The 23,990-nt window shown below is 44.4% G+C and overlaps 2 protein-coding genes across 10 annotated transcripts in view; one reads left to right on the top strand and one right to left on the bottom strand.

The window, feature by feature from the left end:
- Snrk (SNF related kinase) overlaps window positions 1-6,345 on the top strand; it is a 37,022-nt gene extending 30,677 nt beyond the window's left edge. For all 5 annotated transcript variants that reach the window (XM_031975179.2, XM_031975178.2, XM_031975180.2 and 2 more), the window contains exons 6-9: window positions 285-413; window positions 500-605; window positions 724-2,703; window positions 2,775-6,345. In XM_031975179.2, coding sequence (XP_031831039.1) covers window positions 285-413; window positions 500-605; window positions 724-2,703; window positions 2,775-2,984 — 2,425 coding nt within the window. In that variant the 3' untranslated portion in view covers window positions 2,985-6,345. The remainder of the gene's footprint in view (window positions 1-284; window positions 414-499; window positions 606-723; window positions 2,704-2,774) is intronic.
- A 1,658-nt stretch (window positions 6,346-8,003) lies between these two features.
- Window positions 8,004-23,990, bottom strand: part of LOC116426140 (choline transporter-like protein 1) — an 84,023-nt gene continuing 68,036 nt past the window's right edge. For 4 of the 5 annotated variants that reach the window (XM_076372705.1, XM_076372703.1, XM_076372704.1 and 1 more), the window contains 14 exons: window positions 23,679-23,827; window positions 18,055-18,123; window positions 17,166-17,292; window positions 16,216-16,279; window positions 16,028-16,136; window positions 15,169-15,277; window positions 13,558-13,677; window positions 13,355-13,480; window positions 13,111-13,217; window positions 11,596-11,852; window positions 10,725-10,891; window positions 10,560-10,652; window positions 10,095-10,187; window positions 8,004-10,025 (listed from right to left, as the gene is read on the bottom strand). In XM_076372705.1, the coding sequence (XP_076228820.1) occupies window positions 9,957-10,025; window positions 10,095-10,187; window positions 10,560-10,652; window positions 10,725-10,891; window positions 11,596-11,852; window positions 13,111-13,217; window positions 13,355-13,480; window positions 13,558-13,677; window positions 15,169-15,277; window positions 16,028-16,136; window positions 16,216-16,279; window positions 17,166-17,292; window positions 18,055-18,123; window positions 23,679-23,827 (1,659 nt within the window). In that variant the 3' untranslated portion in view covers window positions 8,004-9,956. The remainder of the gene's footprint in view (window positions 10,026-10,094; window positions 10,188-10,559; window positions 10,653-10,724; window positions 10,892-11,595; window positions 11,853-13,110; window positions 13,218-13,354; window positions 13,481-13,557; window positions 13,678-15,168; window positions 15,278-16,027; window positions 16,137-16,215; window positions 16,280-17,165; window positions 17,293-18,054; window positions 18,124-23,678; window positions 23,828-23,990) is intronic. The other variant, XM_031974681.2, reaches the window with a different exon arrangement.

The raw sequence follows: 23,990 nt of genomic DNA, 5'->3' as shown, positions 1-23,990 counted from the left end.
AGTGTTTGACTTATATCTTCGATATCAAATATTCGAGACTCCTTGCCAAATAACCGTATCTTGTGTACTGCCAATTATTTCGTTCGCTGTGTCAGCTAATCAGGTATATAGGGCGGTTCAACTGGCTTACACCAACATTCTTGGCTGAAAAGAATCCCAATTTTGAATTTACTACTTTAATTTAGTTACTAATAACATAACGATTTTAACAGTTAGTTTCCAAGAACACTATTTTCCTTGACTATATAATACGTAAATAGCGTAATCGTTCATTCTGTCCATAGTGCTCTAGACAAGAACGAGTACAACCACATAACGGCGACGTATTTCCTGCTAGCCGAAAGGAAACTGCGAGCCCACCGTCAGGAGCAGGTGCAGAAGACACGTCCAGAGATTCTAGACGTTTCCGCAAAGTATGCTTATCACCTTTATTTCAGACCTCACCCTGTCCAAATCATCTTAACACCAAACAACCCCCAAAACGATCTTCTACTTTCAGGCGGCAAGATGACACACCAACCAACCTGCGTGTCGAGCAGAACTCTCTGAGCACGGTGAACCAAACGTTGCTGAGCCTTCCTCGGACCCCTGGCGAGGTGCCTCAGGTATGTGTCAAATAAAATCAGAGCCAATGATTCGTCAATTGAAAAAAAATGGCAGACCATAGAGTTCTGCCGAAAATCGTTCCTCCCGCGGGAAAAAAGACGGGTGTTCTGTTTGCAGAGCGTGCGGACGCGGAAATGCAGCATCGTACAGGAGGAGGAGGACGAGGACGAGGACGACGTGTCTTCGTGTTCGGGTCGAGACGATCGGGGCAGCAATTCCGCTCTGAACTCGTTCAACCGGCGCGGCTCGCGTTCCGAGGGCAAACTCTCGCACATCCTGCAGGACCGTCTGTCGCAGCTGCCGGAGAAGCCGACCGGCAAGCCACCTCCATCGCGGACCGTATCGAAGGACGGCAGCGTTGTTTCCATCATCGACGGGGAGGACAGGCTGAAGTCTAGTCCTAGCACCGGGAATGACACCCTGTCGCCTGTCCTCCAGAACATGGTGAGCAGGACTCAGCCAGGCAACTTGCTGGATAAAGTACCCAGCTGCCAGGAGAACCTGAAGAACCGCCTCGGGGATTCACCTGGTTGGACGAGGAAGCAAGTTACTATGGAGAACAGACCGAAGTCTGTTACAGAGTGCTTGAAACCAATGGGACCGGTACCGGCGAATAAATGGCGGATGGGGTCGCAGCATCGGCCAACAGGATCATCTTTGGACTCCGCTTTGTCAGCTAATGTACCGAAACCAGCTGACCCCAATTCAACTACCACTACTACAACAATCTTGACGGAGTCCTCTACAGTCTCCATTCCTCTTCATCCCGTAGTCGTTGGCGACAATCAGCTATTGACCCCTAAGTACAAGACCATGCCCTCACCGGGTAGCACTGGCACGCTGCCCCAGATGACTCTGAATGAGATTCTGGAAGATGGCGACCGGGTAGCAGTGCCGACGCCAGAGAGCGGTAGTTCAAAGTGCCGGGTGGTCCGGAGCACAGGGTACGATCAGAAGCGTAGCAAGTTCCATAAGACGCGCACCACGTCTTGCTCTAGTTCCGACGCTAGCGATGACGATAGTGAGAGCAGGAAGAAGAGAGCTCATAAACTTGGTGCGTCTGCTAAGCCTCTACCTTCTAGGCGTGATAGTCACGATGATTCTAGTGACTCCCAGGATCCAGGTGGCAGTGGAGGAGGTGGCGGAGGTGGTGGCGGCGTCAGCAACGGGGAACACGCAGCAGAGGCTCCTAGCGAGACGACTCAAAACGACAGCAGCAGCGGTACCAATACTACAACCACGACTACTACGACCACTGGCGGGAGGCATCGGTCAGGAGAGAATCCGGTGATATTCGGCAGGAGGCATCGAGCTGGAAGGAGAAGAGCCGGTGAGACTAGGTTACGGGAGAGTCAATCCTTGAACCGGATCACAGAGGTGCAAGAGGCTGAGGGGCCTTCAGGGCACAACCAGTGCCACGTGTCGCGCAACTCAGCCGTGTTAGGCGTGCAGAGTATATCGTCTTCTTCATCTTCGGTATCCCAGAGCAGTACAGGGTCCCACAACATCGTGCAGACCATGTCGCACGCTGCTGCCACGATGCAGAAAGCTAAGGGATTCGGCGCGAGGTTGCTGCAAAGTTGGTCTCTTACTTCCGGCAAGTCATCTTTGCCGCAGCCGTCGAACGGTCAGAACAGTTGCAGCCCAAATGGCCGATGCAACAAGCAGGAGCCACAGGGGAACAATTGTTGCCAGCAAATCGAGATCTGCTGCGACGACAGGTGGGACTTGAACAACAGCTCGGTAAACCAGATACCGTCCGACGACAAGGAGAATAGGAACGGTTCCGTGAACAGGAACGACTGCAAGAACAGGAAGATACGACTCTTGAGTCGCTATTTCGCGTTGCACAAGAAGCTGTGTGTACCTCTGCCTGGTTTATTCGGCAAGGGACGGTTGTACAAGGCTCGTTCCTGCGGCAGCATCGCCCGGGACCGCGTCAGCCCACCATCCCCCAAGTCCATGCTGTTCTGCTCGACAGTGGATGACAAATGGCGGGACCGCAGGCAATGGTGCGACGCGAAGCACCAGCACCGCGGCAGCGACAGCGACATCAACCAGAATCTCGGCCTGCCGCACCTGGTCCAGGAGAGCGTGGTAGGCAAAGGGTGCACCGCGTTGCCCACGGTCTGCCACATTCACCTAGGCGATGCCTCTAAATGTTGCAGCCTCTGTTGATGAAGAACGTCGGAGAGCCGCGAGCAGACCGATGCACGGAACGACGGAAGGATTGGTCGGTGAGCCCGGCGCGCGCAGCCCCGACTCTCAGTGTTGCTCCTTCGATGGATAACGATTACAAAGGGGGAGATAGAGAGCAGAAGAAGAAGGGAGAGAGAGATAGGCCACGTGGTTATCACCAAGTGCAATCTATTTTCTAATAAACGCGGAGAGACACGCGGCTTGCGGGAAAAAATGGTCGTCGCTAGTTGCGACGCCAACGAGCGGTGGCGTGTGTGTGGGAACGCGCGCGCTCGTAGAGGAGCGCGTTGATTCGTAAAGCTAGAGAACCGCGACGGATCATCCGAACGGCGAAGATTGTGGTAATCGTTAGCCACGACCCCGGTGATTACGCGCGGCATGCGTCAATGGTCAATGTATTCAACCGATTCATGGCTCGTTCCTCTTGCTGATCCCCCCTCCTCGCACATCCCTCTCCAACAACCTTCTCCACCGTTCTGCTCCCCCTCCTCCGCACCCTCCTCCCGCTTCCCTCAACCCGTGCGCGCCTTGAACGAGATGCGTGTCCGATGAGCACAAGGGTCGAGTCAAGAGGGAAGAGCGTATCGATCGATCGGTCGCTCGGCGGGAAGTGTATCTAGTCCGTGTGAACAAACCTATATTGAATATTGCAGAGTTTATTAATATTATTATATAATTATTATTATTAATTATTATTAATTATTATTATTATTATTATTATTATATTGACTACGATTTAATATTATTATCTTTATTTAAAAAGCGTGTCACGTAATGGTATCGAAATGGAGCGCAGACTAGCAACGCAACCAAATCATCCGACGTATGCGGACATTTAAGTCACGCGACCATGGACGGTCTTCCTCAAGCTGTCCCCTTGTTTTATTTATCTGTCTGACCTGCCACCCTCCCTTTCTCCTCCGCGCCGCCACCCTTTGTCCCTTGTTCCTTACCCGAGAATGCCGTAGTATTTTCCTACGTACCCCGAATACCCATTGCGGAACGTTCGTGGCTCGCATTCCGGTTTCCAGAGCTGTGATGCGGACCTCGCGCGGCTCCGGAACGAAACGACATCGAATTTGTATAATGTGGAGAATATCGATTCGGCGCACGCGTATACGAACACGACGGAGGCGGGTCGTCACTGGTGCTAGACGAAACGACGACGGTGAAGAGGATGTCGTGAAGCTTTGGTCTCTCTCAGGGGATGGTCTCACACAGGGTCACGGAGAAATCTCGAAGATAGTGCTCGTTCCGGTCGATGGAAGTATTACTATAGAGGGAAGCTAACTACGTTCCACGATGCTTCACATTCTGGCGAGAAGATTGCCGCTTGGATCTCCCGGTCCTTGGAGGTTCTCATGCTCGATTAGCGAAGAAGTCTGTCGCGCGCGCTGCTGTTGCTCTCGGCCGAGAAGACGAGATTGATTCTAGGACCAAAATGGACGAAACATAGACGACGACAGGAAGTAAGAGGGATAGAGAAGAGAGGAAGAAACGATACAGTCGAAGGAGGATTCGAGGACAACCAACGATCGTCTCGAAATCTGATGTTCCTTCTTGTTGGAAGTTCGTAGCTGTGTTCGAGTGACTGTCGAAGGGTACAATAGCGGCGAGTTTTCGCGCGCTTGCCGGCTGAGCGCGCTGCTCGCTCCTCATTGGCGGACACGCGTCGTCGTCATCGTCGTCGCCGGACAAATGAGACGCGCGGTTTCATTGGAGAACGCGGTGAGATGCTGGGAACGATGATCCGTGACGAATTACGATTCTCTTGATTCGCGTTCACTCAGGCGCGTCGCGGAGTCTCTCGGGTAGCCCGGACTCTACTGCTTCGAAGATCGAATGCAGGTCATTCGGCTGAACTCTCGCTTCTCTTTTTTATATGTGCGCTGCGTGCGAGATTGGTCCACGCGTTGAAGATCGAAACTCTTGTGCAGCGGGATTTTCGACGGAAGATTTCGGTACCGTTTATTTTAGAGGTTTTCGACTGGATGTCGCATTTATTCGGAAAGGGCGTCTGATATCGATGTTATATTCGGTTGACCAAAATGACTTCTCAGTTTTTTGAACTTCCATTGCGACCCACGAACGACGATGGCAGAAATTGATTGAACAATATATGGTTTTATGAAGTTTAACGTTGAATTTGTTTGAACGTTGCGAGGAGACTTTTTGGCCAATCCAATAGCAATTAGAATTTGGTACATCGGAAGATAGACGTGTTGATAATAAGTTGACCATTTGAGTACTATACTGCCTATGTTGGGATCAGTTGTAATCGGTTTTTATTCTTCAGTTGTGACGAGGTAAACCGGGGCGAGGAAATTTATCTGAATGGTGAATCTCGATTAACGATAAGAATTTCAATTAAAAAATAAAAAATAAAGTAATTTTGTTTAACGAACGACTAAACGCTATCTTTCTACATTGTCCACGTTTGAAATTGTATACACCGTTTCCATTCGTCATCGTATTCTTCCAAGAAGACTGCGTCCGTTTCCAGCGCACTCTTATTCCTAACGATATAGTCTGAATAAGAAGAAAATTCATATCAGGGTACAGGGAATATTTATAAACTAGTAGTTTGGTAATATCAGATAGAGACCTAGCGAATCATCAAATAGGTACCAATTAAGACCTAATCGGTAACGAGACCAAAGAGCATAGTTCTATTTCGCGTTTCAGTGTGAAGTGTTACGATAAATTAGTGTCGAAATGTCGTCAGATGTCCAATGAATGCCGATAGAACGTCGAAAACCTCTGTCGGGAACACACGATCTCCATTCGGGTGTCGAAGAGAGTAACAATTGTAAGATTTTAATCAATAAAAGCATCAAAACTCTCCAAACATCGTGAACAAGTATCTTCGAGTAACTAAGGTTTCGATCTTCAATCTCTGCTCCTCTCCTCGTCGGAGCGAGTTTCAAGTACCCAGAAACAGCCCGAGGACGTCCGTACCCGACTGAATCGTCTGCAACGCGCAACCGCCGCGCTGTGTGCCGAGCCACGCGTTCGTAGCATTGTAATGCATCAATTTATTTATTATACATCCTGCGAAGAGACGCTCCTTTTCATTCGTCACTGCCGACGATCCCCCCCTTTCTTTGATCTTCGCCTCTTCAATGGGTTGGTTTCCGCGACAAAGACTGAACAAATTGTACAATAAACTCGGTCGGACGCGTTGCGTCGCGCGGCGGCGATGACTCGGCGAGACGTCAACAAAATGGCGGCCGCGTTCGGACGACGCGTCGCGTGTATCGCAAGTAGCAATTACACGCCAGCGAATCTCGCCGCGGCCGTAAGAAATTTCAAAATGCGAAGGACCAATCGCAAGATCTCGGAGCGGAACTCTCTAACGTTTACTCTTAATCAATTCGCTCGGTTTCGAGTCTCCTCAAACGAAGGTGCAAACGGGCATTAAGGCGACTCCGTTCGTCGGTAACTCCGAGGAGAGCAAAAAACCCATGACCCGCGAATCTCGCTGCTGCTTAGCTGAAAAGAAACATGAAACAAAGTAAAAAAGAAAAACAAAAAAAAAACTATACACGAGACACACGTAAAACACACGGAACCAGTGACGAGCTTCGTTACCGGGCATTAACGTGAATCCCAAGCTCGACCAGTGTATAATCGTCGCGGAGGTGTCCCGAAGCATGTTCCGTGTTCCTTGTACGATTAGAAGTGGCACCGCATGCGAGAACAATGAAAATTCCGAGCGCAAGTTGTATCGCCTGCTGCCGTTTAAAGCATAACGTAGCGAAAAGCGTCGCGCACCTGTACAAGCTATACCCGGCAATCTATTCCTGTGGCCGGGACGCTGTGTTTAGGTCCCGGCAGAACTATCTATGGTAAATAAGAGATATTTTCGTGTTTCGCAACAAAAAAAAAAAAGGAGAATGAATCCGTTCGAGGCGCGGCTCCGATCTCGCGAATGCATTTGTTTTTCCTCTGCGTTTCGGAGGCGAGAGGGATCGACCGTAGCGGTGTGCTGGGCGAGATAAGAGGACGGAGATGTAGAGGAAAACGGAAAGAATCGCGCCTATCCCCCAAGAGAAGCTGCTTCACGGAGTTGAAGCGCCGCGTTACGCTAACTCATGTTCGCTAGTCCCGTTGAAGTCGTCGAGGCGACGACGACGCCACACATAGTACAATGTCCCGAGGTAATTTTTGTAAGTGAATCTTTTTTCCACCGGAACCAACGCGATAAAGCTGTACACGCGAAAATATATATCACATATATTTACATGTACACACACACAGAGGACATACACAGACATGAAACGCAGTTCACACCACACGCCGTACACTACACACACATCCATCAAGCGCCCAAGTCTCGGTCTTGAAAAGAAAAGAAAATGCAAAAAAAAAAGAGGAAAGAATATGACGCGAATAAAATAAATAAAAGAAGAAGAAGAATAACGACGAGCATACATATGTACGACAAAGTGTCCGCTTTAGATTTCGTAAATATCGACCCAAGTTAACTGCCAGCTGAGTGTAACGAAAACGATCCACTTTGCGTGCCGCCGCTGGACAGAGGAGTTTAGTCTTCTGCCGCCGGCGCGCATAATCATTCATGCAATAACTGTGTGCCCGAATCGAATAAATGAAAAGTAACGAATAGCGAGCTCTGTGCTGACTATCTGTGTCTGGTTTGCCCCTTCACTCTTCTGCTCCTGGTTTTCCGTGAATGAACATCGGTTGGTATTGTGGCCAGGCAATCGGCAGGTTACCGATTTTTGAGTTCGTAGCTTTCAATGTTCATTGAGGAGGAATACGATGGGAGTTTCCGTGGAATTTGATTTGTTTGCATGTTACTTTCAGTTTATTGAGATTGAATATGGAAAAAGGAATGTTATATTACCTCAGTTTCGCAGTTTCTCAGTATGAAAATTGAAATTTTATAAGGACCTGTCACCTATTACTTCAAGGAACTTGGAATATTTTGAATGGAGTAAAAATGGTAGGGATAGTTTAAACTTAAATCAAATTTTAAGTTTTAACATAAACAACAATCTGTAGATAATGAAACAATATTCGAAATTAGACCAATTCTCCTTAACACTGTACAAGTCCACGGTATCTCAAAGACTCTCGTATGGCAGTATTCGCTTAGTTCTTTTCCAGTGAAAACGAAATCCAGGATCGCTAGGAAAACATAAAGAAATCTCTCAGAAGGAAACACACGCGCAGCGTTTATGTTGAAACGGTTTTTATTAAAATTATAATACTATCTCCCGAAGTAATTGATCAGCTCGCAACTGCAGGCCGCTAACGCTTCCGCGGTACGTTGAAAATAACGCTGCACTCGCGCGTCGCATACGATCGATTATCAAAAAACGTGACATACGCGGAGGAAATACATCATTGGTGGGCGGGCTCGCGTGAAATAAAAAATATATACAACATGGCGATCGATGTTCCAGCAATTACTCGGATAGTCGCGCATTATCGGACCGCGTATCTCTACCCCCGCGGTTCGCCGGTGCGCTATCGCCTTTGATCTATCCCGCACACTGTACTGGCAGGTTTTCGAACTGTCCCTGGCAGCCGAGTGTCCTCCACGAAACTTTTACGAAATATCGAAACGCTCGCGACTTAACGGCAACTTGTCGTTACCTCCGCTCTCCGACTAACTTACAGTATTCCCTCGTTACACGTCGCACGCCCGGCTCCACCGTGGAAACTCGATACTTTGAGCAATCGACAAGAGAGGTAAGCCTGTCTTCAACTTTAAACTAGATCTTGGTAAAACTGTATCGCGAAAGACGAAGGATTCGAAGCACGTTCATCGATGTACATTTATACACAGAGAAGTCACACGATGTTAGGAAGATAATAGGTCATTCTTAACGTTTAATATTTAAGTTAACGCTTAAGTAAAATTCGTTCTTTAGCATTTACGCTGTTTGGCAGAAGCTCGTTTGATAATTACAGGGTATCAACGATATCTCTAAAAAAAATCACGGGAAACAACGATATTCAATTATATACCCAGTAACGAGAGAACACTGTGCGTATAATACATGGTTGCGCTGGCAACCGCATGATATCAAACGCGAATAAACATATAGAAACGGCGTACCTAAGTCTAGTTGAAACACGTCATAGAGAGACGATCGACTATAAAAAAATACATCGACTTCTCGCTGATCGGAATGTTAATGAGTTTGTTCGATTGCGCGCGATCGTAGCCGCAAAATGCTTCAAGCCGTCGTTTATTCGGCCAGTCTTCAGCCACGAAGACGCGAAGTAATACGAAGGCAATGACACGAATAATGTTCATCCGTCGCTGCGAAAGAACAATGTGTGCGCGTACGGTGCCATTCAAGGCGGACAACTTAAGTCTCAGACAATACGGCCTGTCCACCATTTTGGATATCTCGCGCGGCGTCTGAGAGAAGATAAAGGATGAGCTGATTATAGTGCGAGGTATCTTCTGTTCGACTGAGTAATTCAGCTGTCTAGATCTGGGTCGACGAGTTCCTTCTTAAGTCCGATAGTCAAGATGGCCGCCGCTGCGACCACCTAACCTAACAAATTATGTTCTCCCTTGAGTGTTCCACACGCGAATATAAATATACGCTAACCTCTACGAATAAAAAGAACAAGAAACAATAAAGTTGCTACATCTAAACACAAAGTTCTGACGAATAATTACTGTGTACAAAGGAATTTCGATGTAAGCCTTATAAATTGATCCACGTGTCAATCATCCTCCCAATATTCCGTTCTCTATTCTAGAATATGTTTTTCATTTTTATCAGCCTTTTCTGTGCTCGCCAGACGCAGCGAGTCTTTCTCCCCGCCGCGCTTATTTTGCCACTGAGCCCCTTTCCATCGTCCTGCCCGAAAACGCAAGATACGGAACGAGGTCAGACGCCGATCAAAATTGTCCGCCGCTACCGGCAGCCTTCGCGCCACGTGCGCGTCGTACGCGCAAATTGAAAACCGGGATGCAGGAACTGCCGACTCCCACGTACGCTTTAATAAAACTCGAGAGAATTGGAACGAGTACGTCAAGCTCGGAATCGCACGGTGTATTCGCTTTGTCGAATGATTCGCCGATTCCCTGGCTGGCCCGCGAAGGTATCTGAAAGCTCACTTCGAAGCTGGATCGGTTTTCAGCGAGCATTAAGCCTGATCTATTACGAGTGAGAAGCGGTTGGCTGGTGATCCAGATAATTTAAAGCTTTCTTGCTGTTCTCCACGAATTCCTGAAACAAAGGTTTTATTAAATACGGGTTCTGAATAGGGAACGAAGGATCGATGATAGTTCCAATCACCATTAATCCACAGCTCATGAAGTAGGGCCTGCTGATGCCGTCGTTTTTCTCGCAGTCTTCGCAGAAGCATATGAATATGGTATCTATCACCATCTGCAATTACATGAATTATTAAATACCCGTGAAACCGGAATGCAGCGAACAGCGATGAATTCCGTTTAACATTTTAAAATAGAATGTAAAGATCGGTGACATTTCTTAAGCTGCCAACATTACAACGTTATCGGAGAGTACACAGAAAGAATGTTACCAGTTGAACGAAACGCAGTTTCTTCGCGAAATATTCAAGAACCATAACAAAGCGGGATGATTAATTTTTCAAACTTCCTATTGCGTTTTGTAACTTGAAATGGTACGTTCGTGAAATATAATTCTTTTCACGACGAATCGCGAGACTGCGAAAAATACGTGTCACTGGTAACGAACGACGTTTTAATAGAGTCTTTTCAGAGTTGATTGAATTACCTCGTAAATGGAGATGAAGCAATGCGCCACCAAAAAGGCGAACACTCCGGCGAGCGCGATTGGAACCCACGGATGATGGAGACCCTCTTTCTTCTAAACGCGGAAGAGAATTAGGTGTAACAGAACTCGCGGGTGCATGCGCACGATGGAAGGATGTGAACGTACCTGCATGAGATAAATACCCGTGACGATCGTTAATGTAACGACCAAAACCTTTCCCAGAAAGAGAACGAAGTCGCCGACGCTGTTAATGGCGGCGACTCTTAAAATGTTGCTCGACAACGCGTGAAACGCCTTCCTTCCTCCCGTGCAGAAGTTGCAACCGTATATCGCTGTAACGATACTTTTATTACAATTTTATTCTTCGCGTTTTATTATCCGCCTTACGCGCGTGTCCCGTATAATTTAACCCGTAAAAGCGTGTCCCGTTTCTTTATTCATTCATCCGGAAGAACACAGTGTGCAATACCTTGTGTGACACGGTTAAATGGCCCCGAGAAAATTCTGCGCTGATTAATACACCGTTCCACGCAACAGATTATTTTGCTTCTCCAAATATCCGCCGCTGTTACCGAATTGCCCGTGCACTCTTCTAATTGGATGTTTGTATTGTATATTTTATTCTTCGGAAAAACACATCCGAGTTTTCGGCGGTCACGCGTTGTTGATCTTCGTTCGGGCACGTTTCAATTAAAACTGCTCCCGATCATTAGACTCGTATTAGAATTCCACGTTGCACAAGGTATCAAACACGTGACGTTTACCGAAATGATTCGCAAAATGATTAACAAGAAAAATTTGATACGATTACGTATATAACGAACTGACCAAATATTTTAGCAATCGAGTTTGACAAGATTCAACGCGGTCAATGATTCTATCCTTTAAACGATCCGTATATTAAATAACTGATTCTAGAATGATTTCATACGATGGCATATACGCGTATTCGGCAAGATTTTTCATTGAAATTTCAAGCTGAAGATGCTCGAATTGATCCGCGCGAAATACGTTCCCGTACTTGAGCGGTTAATACCTGTTTCGATGTAAGCGTTCCTGGTGAGGAACTTCAGAGCGCACTCGAAACACCAGAGGCAACATTGACAGCAGCACAATATTCCCCTCACTAGGTCGTTATCGTACCGCTTCAGGCGCTTTTGGACGAAGGAAATTATCGCTCTTATGAGCCGAACTATACCAATAACCAATGCGCCGAACGCGACCGTACCTAAGTGATATCGTACGAGATAACCGAACCCGCGTGTTACAGCCAGCGAGAGACGCTTCTTGTCCCTGCACGGAAAATATTTCCTTAATGAAGTTTATCGTCCCAACGGCCTTCGGATTGCTTTCTGCAATTTGGTGGTCGTTAATCGGAATTCCATCCCCCTCCCTAGCCGGGCCACCGTTCACTGATACATACAGGTAAACGGAGACAATTAAGAATTCGATTATCCGGGAACCGATTACACGGGAATTGGTTCCTTCGATTGTCATTCATGAGCATTCTTCTGATACGGGGATCGTATTAGCGGCGTTACGCGTGCGAATGATCTAATCGTGAGCTCGCCGAATTACCGCCGGTAACATAAATTCGGAGCCGGGATTCGGGAATGGCTTGAAGGTTTAAATGCTTTAAGATCGCTCACTCGGAACTTCTTTCTCGGGAAACATTTTGATCGATCAGCTGAGGATAATGGTTGTCAATTTCGGATTGTTCTTCGTCTTTTGAGATTGTCCGGCTCGGGGAGCTTCGTTTTTAGTTTTACGGTAAGAATATCTAGATTACAGGTACCGAATTATTAATGCATCGAGCAGACCACTTACGGTCAATTAAAGTTTTAGAAATATCGAGTACGTATAAACGATATTTTAAATGATTCATTGGCGACTTCTTGGCTTATGATTTCTTTTTTAATTACTCTCTTTATTATCCTTATTAATATACTAGGCAATTCGGAATTCTATGTTCATTGTAAATATACGTTTACTCTAACCCTAATCGGACAACGATTTGACTTTAAATAATATTTGAACTTTTTACTTAAATCTTTTTATTATTTCATATTGCATTTTTCAAAAGCTTTTTTGTGTTTTTAAAATTTGAGCCCTATATATAAAAACAATAACATTTTAATCATTCTCTTTTATTCTCATAAGTGACTGAGAGTCACATCGTGATATGATTCGTTCTAAAAACAAGTGGTACGATTAGGGTTAATTATTGAGTATTGCTAATAGAAGAATGTTCCATTCCGAAGTAAAGAGAAAGGGATAATATTCACATTCGTCCTACCGAAGCTTTCATCGTCTAATTTTCAAAATTAATTATTATAATTAAGTATCAAAGAATAAAAGATCATCGAAGGAACCAAATGAATGAAAGAGAAACGAGTGAACCAGTATTCCCAGGATTAAACCGTTGATATTACATCGAGCAGTCTAAACGGCGCTAAACAGAGGTCCGCGTGCACGAGTGGAACTGTCCCATGGAAATTTCCAGCGCGGAAAGCAATCCTCCGGTAAACTATGATATTGATCAAAGTGTCACCTGGTGAAGAACCATCGTGCAACGGCGCAGGCGACGACGACGTGCTGACAGCCGAGGAGGAACTCGCAGGTCACGAAGAAGAAGAACAAATTGTACCACCTGCCCACCTGCGGAACGAAACGGGGAAAAATGGAGCGGATGCGAGAAATAAAATCGGAAAAAAGGGGGGAAACACGTCGCGGATGAACTCGTTAACGTTTTCCCGACCGCGGGATAAACTCTAGAAGCTTATCCATCAACTTACGATCAAGAGCGTGTCTTTTCTGAAGTGGATATGTTGTTTCCGGTTCATGTAAATGTTGCCGGCGCTCTCGATCCACAGCATACAGTACGCCCACGCGCACACCGTGAACCCGATCAGCACATAGGTCTGAAAATATGATTTCCAACGTACTCGATAGGCTCCGCGTCTGATTCCAGCGTATCGTTCTGTCGTCGCATATTTACGTATATCGGCTGGAGCAGTAAAGCTGGCATCGCGTACACCGCCTTGCCCGCCTCGCGGAACAGCTGCATCACCAGGGCGATCCTTTTCCGCATCACCAGGACAATTAGGAGCGTGATCACCTATAAATCAATGTACTCGGTACAAGAAATTTTGCGCTGTTTTCTGATAATTATGTTTTCTCGGAGGTTTTCTTGTAATTAGAAGTTAAGTTATTTGTAATTCGTCCAGGAGTTTTTACGTTTTTACAAAACAGTTTTCAATCGAATCAATTAAGTGAATTGAAGTTAATGAGAAAAGTTATAGTCGTAGTGTTCTTTAGGCGGTTGCCTAAGTGTTAAGGGTTGTTACATGTAGTTTGGGTGTAAGATAGAATCGATTGGAGTTCTTTTATTGGAATTAAACTGTGAACGATTATATAGTTTCCTACTTCTGTGATACGAGCTTTGGTTGGTATTGGAAGCATCAAATAATTAATATCGAAATTAATGGAAGGGTATTTAGTTACCATTTGTCAGATTAGAGAGTGAATTATTGGCTTATAACATCTCACTCACTTGAGACGACATTAATCTGCAAATGCTCGACAAATAGCGGATCTGACTGAATTGTCAAGATTTAATGTTCATAATTAATTAGTTGATGTGCAGTTCCTCATGACTTTAATCCTCCCACTGGGACGATTATTTCAGAATGTCATTTGCATAGTGTTACGAGTCAAGTATTCGCGTTAATGGCGGAAATAGGGATCGATAAATCTTCATAACGATATTTATAATTCTTAATGCAGCGGTGGTAAAGAAGGACTTCTTCCGTTTCAAAGAATTCCTTCGGAGTTTCCTTTATTCTCTAAACTTATGCAGTTCGTTGCACTTTAAATCTCTCTTCGACCCAGCTATAAAATAATTCAACATTTTACCTACGGGAATTTATTTGACAAATGTATTCTAAGAGTCACATATCCAAAAGCAGAAAATAGTATTAACTCTAAATAATCGAAAACATCTCTATAGAATTCAAATCAATAAAAACGAATGCTGATATATTCATAGAGAGAAAAAGTAGTACTTCAAAAATTCATAACGATTCGACTAACGCGCTCGGGCACTGAAAACGGTGACAGTCTTCTGGTGAAATGTCAGTTTATTGTAAATAAGCGGGTCATATAAAGATAAGCTTTCCGTGTAACGCTGGTCGTGGGCGGTAATCAATTTAATATCTCATTAGGATCGACGTTATTTTTACTTTCGATAAGAAAACGAGAAAAGAAACGGTATTAAACGAATAAATAAACGAAAAAGAGCAAGTTGAAACGAGCAAAATAGCTCGCGTACAATGTGTCAGGACGACTATCCTCTTATTTCCCCGAAGTAGGTTGGCCAGAAAGTCTCGTCGTATTTCTAAATGAGGTTTAAAGAAAAATTTCATCTCGTTGAATTAAATTTCACTGAACTATGCGCTAGGTATTTTATTTGGAAGCATTCTAGCGGCTTTTACTTTGCTTATTTCTAATATCTATTCGACAGTCACGGTATAATATAAACGCCACATTGAGAAATAACACGACAAGACTTTTTGGCCGATCTATTGCTGAACATTGCGGCGTTTCTCACCGTAACAGTGGACAAGATGATCGCATAAATGAAGTAGGCCTGTTCACTGGAATCTTCTTCGGGTACTAGGTGCTGCCCCACCGCCTTCTTCTCCCCGTACCATGCGTACCTAGAGAAACATAATACCCAAGACGATATGGAGTAACTTGAAAAATTTAAGCCCGACACACACTATCAGCTCTTGGTCTATATTCGGTTCGATCAAATATTGCTCAAGTGTTTTTAATGCAGAAGCTTCGAGACTTAACCTTAAAGACTAAGTCTTGAAAGCTTTGAGTTCTACAAAGCTCGAGTCTTCGAAACTTTAATGTTCAACCTCAAAAGCTGAATTTCAGAGCTTTGAGCTCTATAAAGCTCGAGTCTTTGAAGCTCTAAACCTCAAACTTAAAAGTTGAATTTTAAAGCTTTGAGTTCTATAAAGCCAGAGTCTTTGAAGACTTAAGTTCACTTTAAATGCTGAGTCTTCGAAGCTAGAAAATACAGCTAATAACTCTGAAAGCACGATCTAAACTTTAAAACCACCAACGATCAAGTCTTTGCGGTAAAAAGATCAAATATTAAAGACTTCAGCGATTACAGCTAAAACTTTGAACCCTGAGAGCTTAAGTTCTTAAAGCTTGAATCGTGGCTACTGGATTCAAAGCTCAAGACCGAGGATTCATTTTTACAATACTAATTCGCACTATGAATCCTGGCAAGGTCTTACTTTAATCTTGTTCTATCTTCGTTCATCGAAAACGATAAACAAAGAAAGAATATCGAGCGGGCCGATAGCGTGTATCGGGCTTTAGTCGCCATATTGTCGGTCACGCGCACTACCGTGTCCAGATAAATCTCGTTACAAAGGGGATGCGCTTACCAGAGGTACGCCGAGCCACCGATACAGGCGAGAATGGCGCCGATTAAGACAATGTAAACGACCCACTGCACCATATACCGGAAGGCAATTAAGATACCGAGCGAGATAGCTGAAAGTCATTCGAGAAAAAAAATGATAAGGATGCCGATCCGGGATAACGGCGGACGACGTCCGCTGGAAACGCGTACCTAAAGCTATAAGCAGCAGGTAGATCAGTTCTCGCCATGCGACAGTGAGATCACTCGACACCTCCTGAAATATTTACATATTTTTCATCAACGCGCAACCAGAATCGATCGTTTATTAAGATTAATGTTCTACGTTATTCCTTCATTAATGTTTTTAATCGTTCAAACGCATAATCTATTTGAAGCTTCGTGCAGTTCGGCTTCGTTCAGGCTGTTGAACGCAGTAAGCGGATTGTAAGAAATATGAATCTATAATAAACAAACGTTATTTTGCGATGATCGAATGTCTGGAATGTTGAGGCAACGGCAATGCGAACTAAGTCACGTGTTCGGTCAGATGAGTCGGATCTATTTTGCTCATTTCCCTGATCGAGGTCTAATTAACTCCGCCCTAACAGCTGGGGGTTAAATGGTTTTACGTAACTCGTTGTCGGCGGAGACTGCCAATCATTCGAATGTAACAGTTTCTATTGTGTTTCTATTAAGTTACTGAAAATATTTAGAATAATTGAACACTTGTTTCCGATTGTTTTGAATATTGAATTTATGGCGTTTCAAGCGTTCGTTGGCGGGAGGAGTTAATTACTGCGTGAATCGTAGGATAAGGTCAATTGAAATCGACTGAAAAATAAATGAACTATACTGACTATTGTCCTAATTGTATTAACTTGAATTTACAGTCTTAACAATGAAAATTTCTCGAATTGTTCTTTTCTATCAATGTCAGATATAACGATGTTTATTCCTCGTAAAAGATAGTTTTAATTATCGCGTGGAATTCCAACGGAAATTTCCACGGGACAAATGAAATGGCATAATTTGACCACACCCTACTGGCTAATTAAGGGTTGCCACCCTCGATCACCGCTACCATTACTTAGCAACTGACGATCACACCGAGATGGTTAAAGCACAAAACATCTACGTTCAAACACGTTCACAATACGTACTTGTAATCGACTTTTACTGAAAATGTAGCTACCGACCTTGTAGAAATTTTCCAAACCAAGTTTCTTGATCAGAGAAGTGGTCGTGTCGGTCAGGTCCTTCGGCACGCATCGATTCAGGAATATTACCCTGGCGAAAGGGTAACGTCAAACCGAATCAATCATTTTCAAACACGAAAAAACACGTAATTTCTGAGACTTATCAACACACTCATCGAAGATAACGATCAGAAACGTTCCCCTTAATTGAAACCGTCGTACATCAGTCTCCCCATTACAACAGAGGCGACGAGAGAACGCAATTAAAAATGAATATGAAATAAAAGGGCACAAACAGCAACGTTAACAACTTTATACCTCCTCGCGACTAATTCGGTTTCCGGTAACGCAATCAACTCGCTAAAGACATTCTACTTTAAAACTTCATTAACACTGCGACTGCTGTACCTCTCTCATCGCCATCCCCTCGAAGATAAAAACCGAATTTCCCGGCGTGCCGGATTACCGATAAATATAAACCCCGAACTATCGAACATCCGCGCACAACCACCGCGTAATTTTAATTTCATCGAATTTCCACGATCTCAACATTTCAACCCTTCGAAAGAAAGAACAAAAAAAGAGAAACATTCTACTGATCCGACGATCGCGTTATATAATTGATCCGATCCAATGAATTGATCAATCTCGTCCCGTCTTTCGGCTCGGGCTTCAAAACAGAACGGAGAGGGGAAAAAAATGGTGGTCCGTCCGCCGAAAACACTCGACGACCGATTTAAAATTGATTGCCCGGCACGGGGCCGGGAATTTTGCAAGCAAACGATTCCGGGGCAGTCGCTCGCCTCGGCTGACGCTCGTTTAAACGAAAACCCGTGCATTATGCAATACTAACTGATCGGTGCAGTTGGACACGCAGGTGCGATCCTTCACCCCACTCGAGCCCACGGTCGTCAGCAGGTACCTGGGGGAAATGAATTATTAATGAGCGGCGGGTGTTAATGAACCCGCGGCCGCGGAAAGTGTCGGGCCGGAATTGGAAAATCCGCCGGAAAAGTGTTCGCCGGGCTTCGGAGAATTTATATGGAGCATTAACGGCAATCACGCGCATTATTTCTCGCCGGCCGCCGCGTAAGTTTTCCGCGGAGATTTTTAGCTTTAATCGGCCGTGGGATGACCGGCCATCCGCCCCCTTCGCCCGCGCAATTTGCGCGCCCCGGACGTCTCGTTACGGCGTCGCCGCTGCCGCGGACTGCTTAACGAAATATTAATCGGCGCGGCGCGCTTTCATTGCCGCGTACTTGTTTCATTCATTACCACCGCGTAAAATATCGGCCCGACGCATTGTCCGGCCCGCGAAACAGCGATATTAACGCGTTAGCAGATTTTATGGGTACACGGTGTGATGTTTATGCCGCCGGATCCCGTTGCCACGTGACGCGTTGCGATGGTACGACCGAGGCCTTCGGAACTGGGTCGGCCGCGTATCGGTTCGGTTCGATGTGTTTTCTATCGTGAGCCGGGGAAATGGAATTTTGAAATTTATTGGAAATTAGAGCGTGCCCATGGAAAAGTAATTAGTCTGTTCGAAATTAAAGTTCGCTGGGAATCATGTTTGCAAATGAACTTTTTATTCGATGTCGCTGGTACTTTTTCGGCGTTGTTTTAACGGAGACGGGATTTTAATGAACTTTAGTTCGTTAGCGTTACAAATATGTTTTAGGGTCGATGATTGTTCTCGATCTTGAACGGGAAGATTAAAGGATAAGTGAAAATCGATTGGTTGATAGGGAATATGACACAGTTTTGAAGAGACTTCCGCAAATTGACTGCAGACATTTATCCGGGGATATTCGCGCGGGGAAACTTTCGCACGGATTACTCGTAAACGAATAGCAGGAGATTCCCGCAACAATGTTGCTATTACAAATATTTCAATTTATCCGAACACCGTTTATGAAGCGAAGTTCAGCCTCGCCGCGGTTCAAAAACTTTACTCGTTCTTTCCGCCATGAAAAATGTGTAAATCAGAAGTCCGTCAGAAGTCCGCTACGGAACTTGCCGTAAGTATATTTCCGAGCGAATTCTGCGCGTCTACCTGAGGGGATTAGCGCGCACAACTTTGTTCGACGAATAATTTTATCCAGTTTCGAAGATACCGGTGTCTGTAGACGCGTTTCGGGGGATTCAGCTCGAAATACCGAATATTCCGAGGAAACAATCAACGATAAACGTTTAGCAATACTCACTTCATCCACGGAACAGCAGAATACTGATTACATATAGAAACATCCGTAGAATACTTAATCCAACAAAAGAGAAAATATGTTTGAAATCACAGTAAATATAATATTAACTCTTTGCGGACGAATGTCGACACTTTGGAGACATGAAGTATTAATATTTGGAAGACTAAGTCGCAGAGAAATGATTTAATTACTCTGACAGCAAGAGATCAGCTCGTAGTTTCCTTTTTTCCTATTAATTCAGTAATTGATATTTAATTTAACTTCAATTGTTGGAGACTTTGTATATCTCAAATTATCTTCGTCCGCAAAAGGTTAAATCATCTCGTGAACAATATTTGTTCACGCTAACTACTAATATAAGAACCGAATCATCATGTCAATGTGTTCATTAAAACACACGCATATTTATTAACACGTTTTTCAACCGTCCATTTTTAATTGACCATCGTCGCACGAAACCTCTCTCCATTTTTCGATTAATTTTCACTGCAATTTTCACAAATCTCATTAAAAAACGTTTCACCGAGTAAAACAAATGAAAAAACAATATTCGCGAGGTGACCTAAAAAATATGAATAAAAACACCGTTCCGCTCGCGACCGTTAAGGGTTAAAATAACCGCGGTAGGATCGTTTCCGGCAGGAAATTGTCGAAGAAATTGCGGAACGATCGCGGATTTTTCCGCTCAGCCGCGGCGAAGACACAGACACGATCTAATTTCTAACGCGGCGCGGAGCCCCCGGGGCGGGGGGCTGAAACTTGCGCGCACGCGGAAAATTATATCCCCAGCTTCGACCGCAAAGGATTAGCGCGCTAACAAATTTATTCAGCGAATATTTTTGCCCGGGTAACAGGATACAGGGGAAAGTTGGACGCGAACTTTTTACCGACACGTTTCAAACCGGCGCAGCGCGGGCTCGCGGCGTGGCTCCGCCGCTCTGCTATACCGGTGAAAAAGGAGAAACTTAAAATTCTGGGGAAGCACGCCTCGAAGTCGGCGAAAATGCCGCCGTTATTCTGTTTACGTGAAATCCCCGGAAATATTTTCGTCTAAATAAATAGAGACCTCGCGCGCCCATTGATATCCCGGCGAGGGAACACTTTTGTGTTCGCGCCGGAGGGAGAACGTGGTAAATTGAACACTAACATTCAGACCGTGAACGATTTACAATTTCGCGGGTTCACCGCGGCGAACGTTCGGCCCGAGTAAGTAGCTCGTTCGAATTTTATTATATTCGTATCCTTACTTTACGTCCCAGTTCTTCCCGCGCGGAAACTTTCATTATTATTGTTGCGTGAATTTCGCTCGTAACCTCTTATCAAATAAAAACTGTTAAATTATGGAGTCTTTTACCAACGATACGCAGTGGCTTGGAAATATTAGGTATACCAGAAAGTTCGGACCGATAACCTGAGTAATTCAGTTTGAAGGCGGCTTCAGTTGACTTAAGAGAAGAATCTGTTGGGAGTAGAAGGATAATATACAATTGGAATTGTCACTTACTGTGACTTACTTAGTGTGACTTACTTTTGCTGTTAAGCTCGTGCAAAATCTCTCTGTCAACAATTTGGAGGAAACGCGAAGAAATTCTCTGCTTTAAGCGCAAATTTACTTTCAAGATAGTATATTGGTAGTAGAAAAATAATTTCTTACTTTTGATCCGTGCGCATTGAACAACATTGCTTTTAATTAAATTCATCCCGAAATCTTCATCATGAGTCTCGCTCGTCATTGTATAGAATGGGGTTAAGTAGGATTTGGAAAATGGAGTTCATACTAAAACTACCGTACCAGTCGAAATTACCAGTTTCGATGTTTTCGTTTTGCAATTATTGAAATCTTGAAAGCATTGAATATTCGAAATGATCTTGAAAAGAAACAGTTTCACTTGAATAATATAATATATCTGAATAAATCGAAAATAATCTATTATTACATTTTTTATTCGCATATTAATCGTATTAAATGCTCGGTAGTTCTAGTATTAAGCCATCTCAAGTTTCCTAAGATGAATCATTCTACAGAATGGTTAACTACCACCACTTTGGGAAGAGGTCATTAGCCCTAATCGGACCACGATGTGACTTTGAGTGATATTTGAACATTTTACTTAAATGTTCTGATCATTTCGTATTGTATTTCCAAAAGTTTGTTTGGGCTTTTAAAATTTGTGTCCTATAAACAAAAACAATAACGTTTTAATCATTCCTTTTATTCTCATAAGTGATTGAGAGTCACATCATGTTATGATTCGTTGTAGGAACACCTGGTACGATTAGGGTTAGTAACGATAGAAATGATATTGTTCGATAAATATCAATAGATATATCGAAACTGTATTATTTCCTTTAAATATAAAACCGAACAGACCTTCCCGTTGGATTTCATACGTGGAACATAATTTTAAATGTAATATTTCCATCCGAACGGAACATTTGAATGGGAGAATAATCTTCGATTTAATCATCGGATGACCAGAATATACAACGGTCGGAGGAAAATAGAATGCGGAATTGTCCGCGCGGAGAAAAGATAGTATTGATCAAAACCGAAGAAATAAGCATTAGGTATTCCAAGCATCGGTCCGCGCCCCGGATAACCGTGTATTGTCGTATGACGATGCGGGACGCGTCGATTCCGTTTTAATTTCGCCGGCGAGTGGAACGATTACCGCGCTCGCGATAAAATCAATTAAAAACAGTAACGAAGGAAACGAAGCATCCGCTAGAGCGAAAGGAAATTTTATGGTTGTTTGGTAAGAAGATTAAAATCATTTCAATTTCGCCTGTACACGGGATAATTCGTTTATACTAACCGTAATAATCACCGTTTTATCGGGGAAAATTCTTGGGGATAAACGGAATTCCCGGCGAATTGAAAAAATCTCCCGATTTTTCCGCGGGAATCCCTTTCGGCACGCAAAAATTTACTCGGAGCTCGTCGTCATCGGCGAAACGTTGATTCTCGTGGGCAAATTAGCGCGGAAATACACAACGAAGCTGAGGCTTTAATCAAATTCACGGAGATATTTGATGTATTATTGATACAGTAAATAATGGAACAGGGAAAACTATTCTACATGCGAGACTAATAATCCGCGAGACAGGATTATTAGCCCCGGAAAACCTGGATGATTGGTTGGACGGGTTAAACTATCCGCACCAAAAATTAACAGGCTGCCTGCCGAACAGTCGGCCATAAAAATCCCATAAAATCGAGGCAATTCGCCCGGCGCAACAGAAACTAAAAAGCCAAGATTCTTCCTGGCGGATTACTTTTTCAATCCTCCGCGTCTGACGAAATTTTTCGCTCGGATTCGAACTCGTTTCCTTCCGAATAAACCGGCCACGGTAGAAATTAATTTTCAACGGTGAACGACTCGGTGCGTCGATCGTTAAACAGAAGATATATGGATCGGATGGGAGACAAAATTCTTGTTTCTCAATCTTCCAATTTTTCAATCTTCATTAATCACGCCACGGTAGAAATTAATTTCCAAGGCTAAACGACTCGACGCGTCGACTGATTAAAGAATAAAACGTATCGGATAAAACGAAGCCAATATTCCTCTTCCCCAATCATTTCGCGGCCAATGGAACCTTTTATATAGATTCCAACATGATCTCAATCGAATCTTCCATTAAACCAAAATGAAAATTAATTTTCCGAAAGAACTTGATCATCAAATACCAAAACGTTTAAATTAACACGTTGACTGCCACGTCGGTCACCGATGACCGGAGCTTCAAAATTACTTAACAGTAATTATAATTCGTTAGATAACTAATGTCGAATGAAAATATTTTATAGCGTAAATTAGATAACGTCGTAACGTACGCATTGCGATACCAAATAATAAGTAACTGTTCCTCTTTATCTTTGCTACAAAAGAGTAACAAATAAAATTCCGAAGGTTTTCGTGGCAGACAACGTGTCAAAGAAAACACAAGACGCTGAATTCTCGATGCTCCCTTACCTACCGAAACTTTCCGAATTTCCAGTTCAAACTTCTCAAATTCCACTCTACCCTTAAATTAATTCTCTCGCAAAACAACGATCTATCGCGTCGTCCGGTCATCGGATCGTCAAAAACGCGCCGGAGGAGCTCGGCACGTGCAGTCAATCGTCAGTTGGAAGTTCACGGCGCGCCGGTACGAATTAAAGTTCCATCAGCGTGCCCGGGCGAGCTAATTACTCGGCCTTTAACATTTTCCAGCGAATTTCCGGTTGAGCGGCCGGCACTCGGTGTCCACGGGGATCGTTGCTTACCGTTCGTTCGTCTTGTCCGCACCCTTGCATCTGAACTGGGGATCAGTTTCCGAGGGTGTGACCCGGCCACAAACGTTTGCGCAGTTATCGTAGCCGTTCACCACGCGGTAGATGTCTCCTTTCTTCAGCGCGTTGCTCACCAGAAAGCCCTGCGCCGGAAGTAGAACGGGAAATATGTACATTCTAGCTGCGTTCGCGAGCGGATCGCGAAATACCGATGTATAGGGTGGAAGACGGAGCGCGAGCGAGGGAGGATCGGTGGTTGGGGGTTGAGAATGGGGGAGGGAAAGGAAAATGCATGAAGAAGAGGCA

Source organism: Nomia melanderi, chromosome 12 (assembly GCF_051020985.1).
Source record: "Nomia melanderi isolate GNS246 chromosome 12, iyNomMela1, whole genome shotgun sequence".
Lineage (NCBI taxonomy): Eukaryota > Metazoa > Arthropoda > Insecta > Hymenoptera > Halictidae > Nomia > Nomia melanderi.
This window is presented reverse-complemented; position numbering and strand designations above follow the sequence as displayed.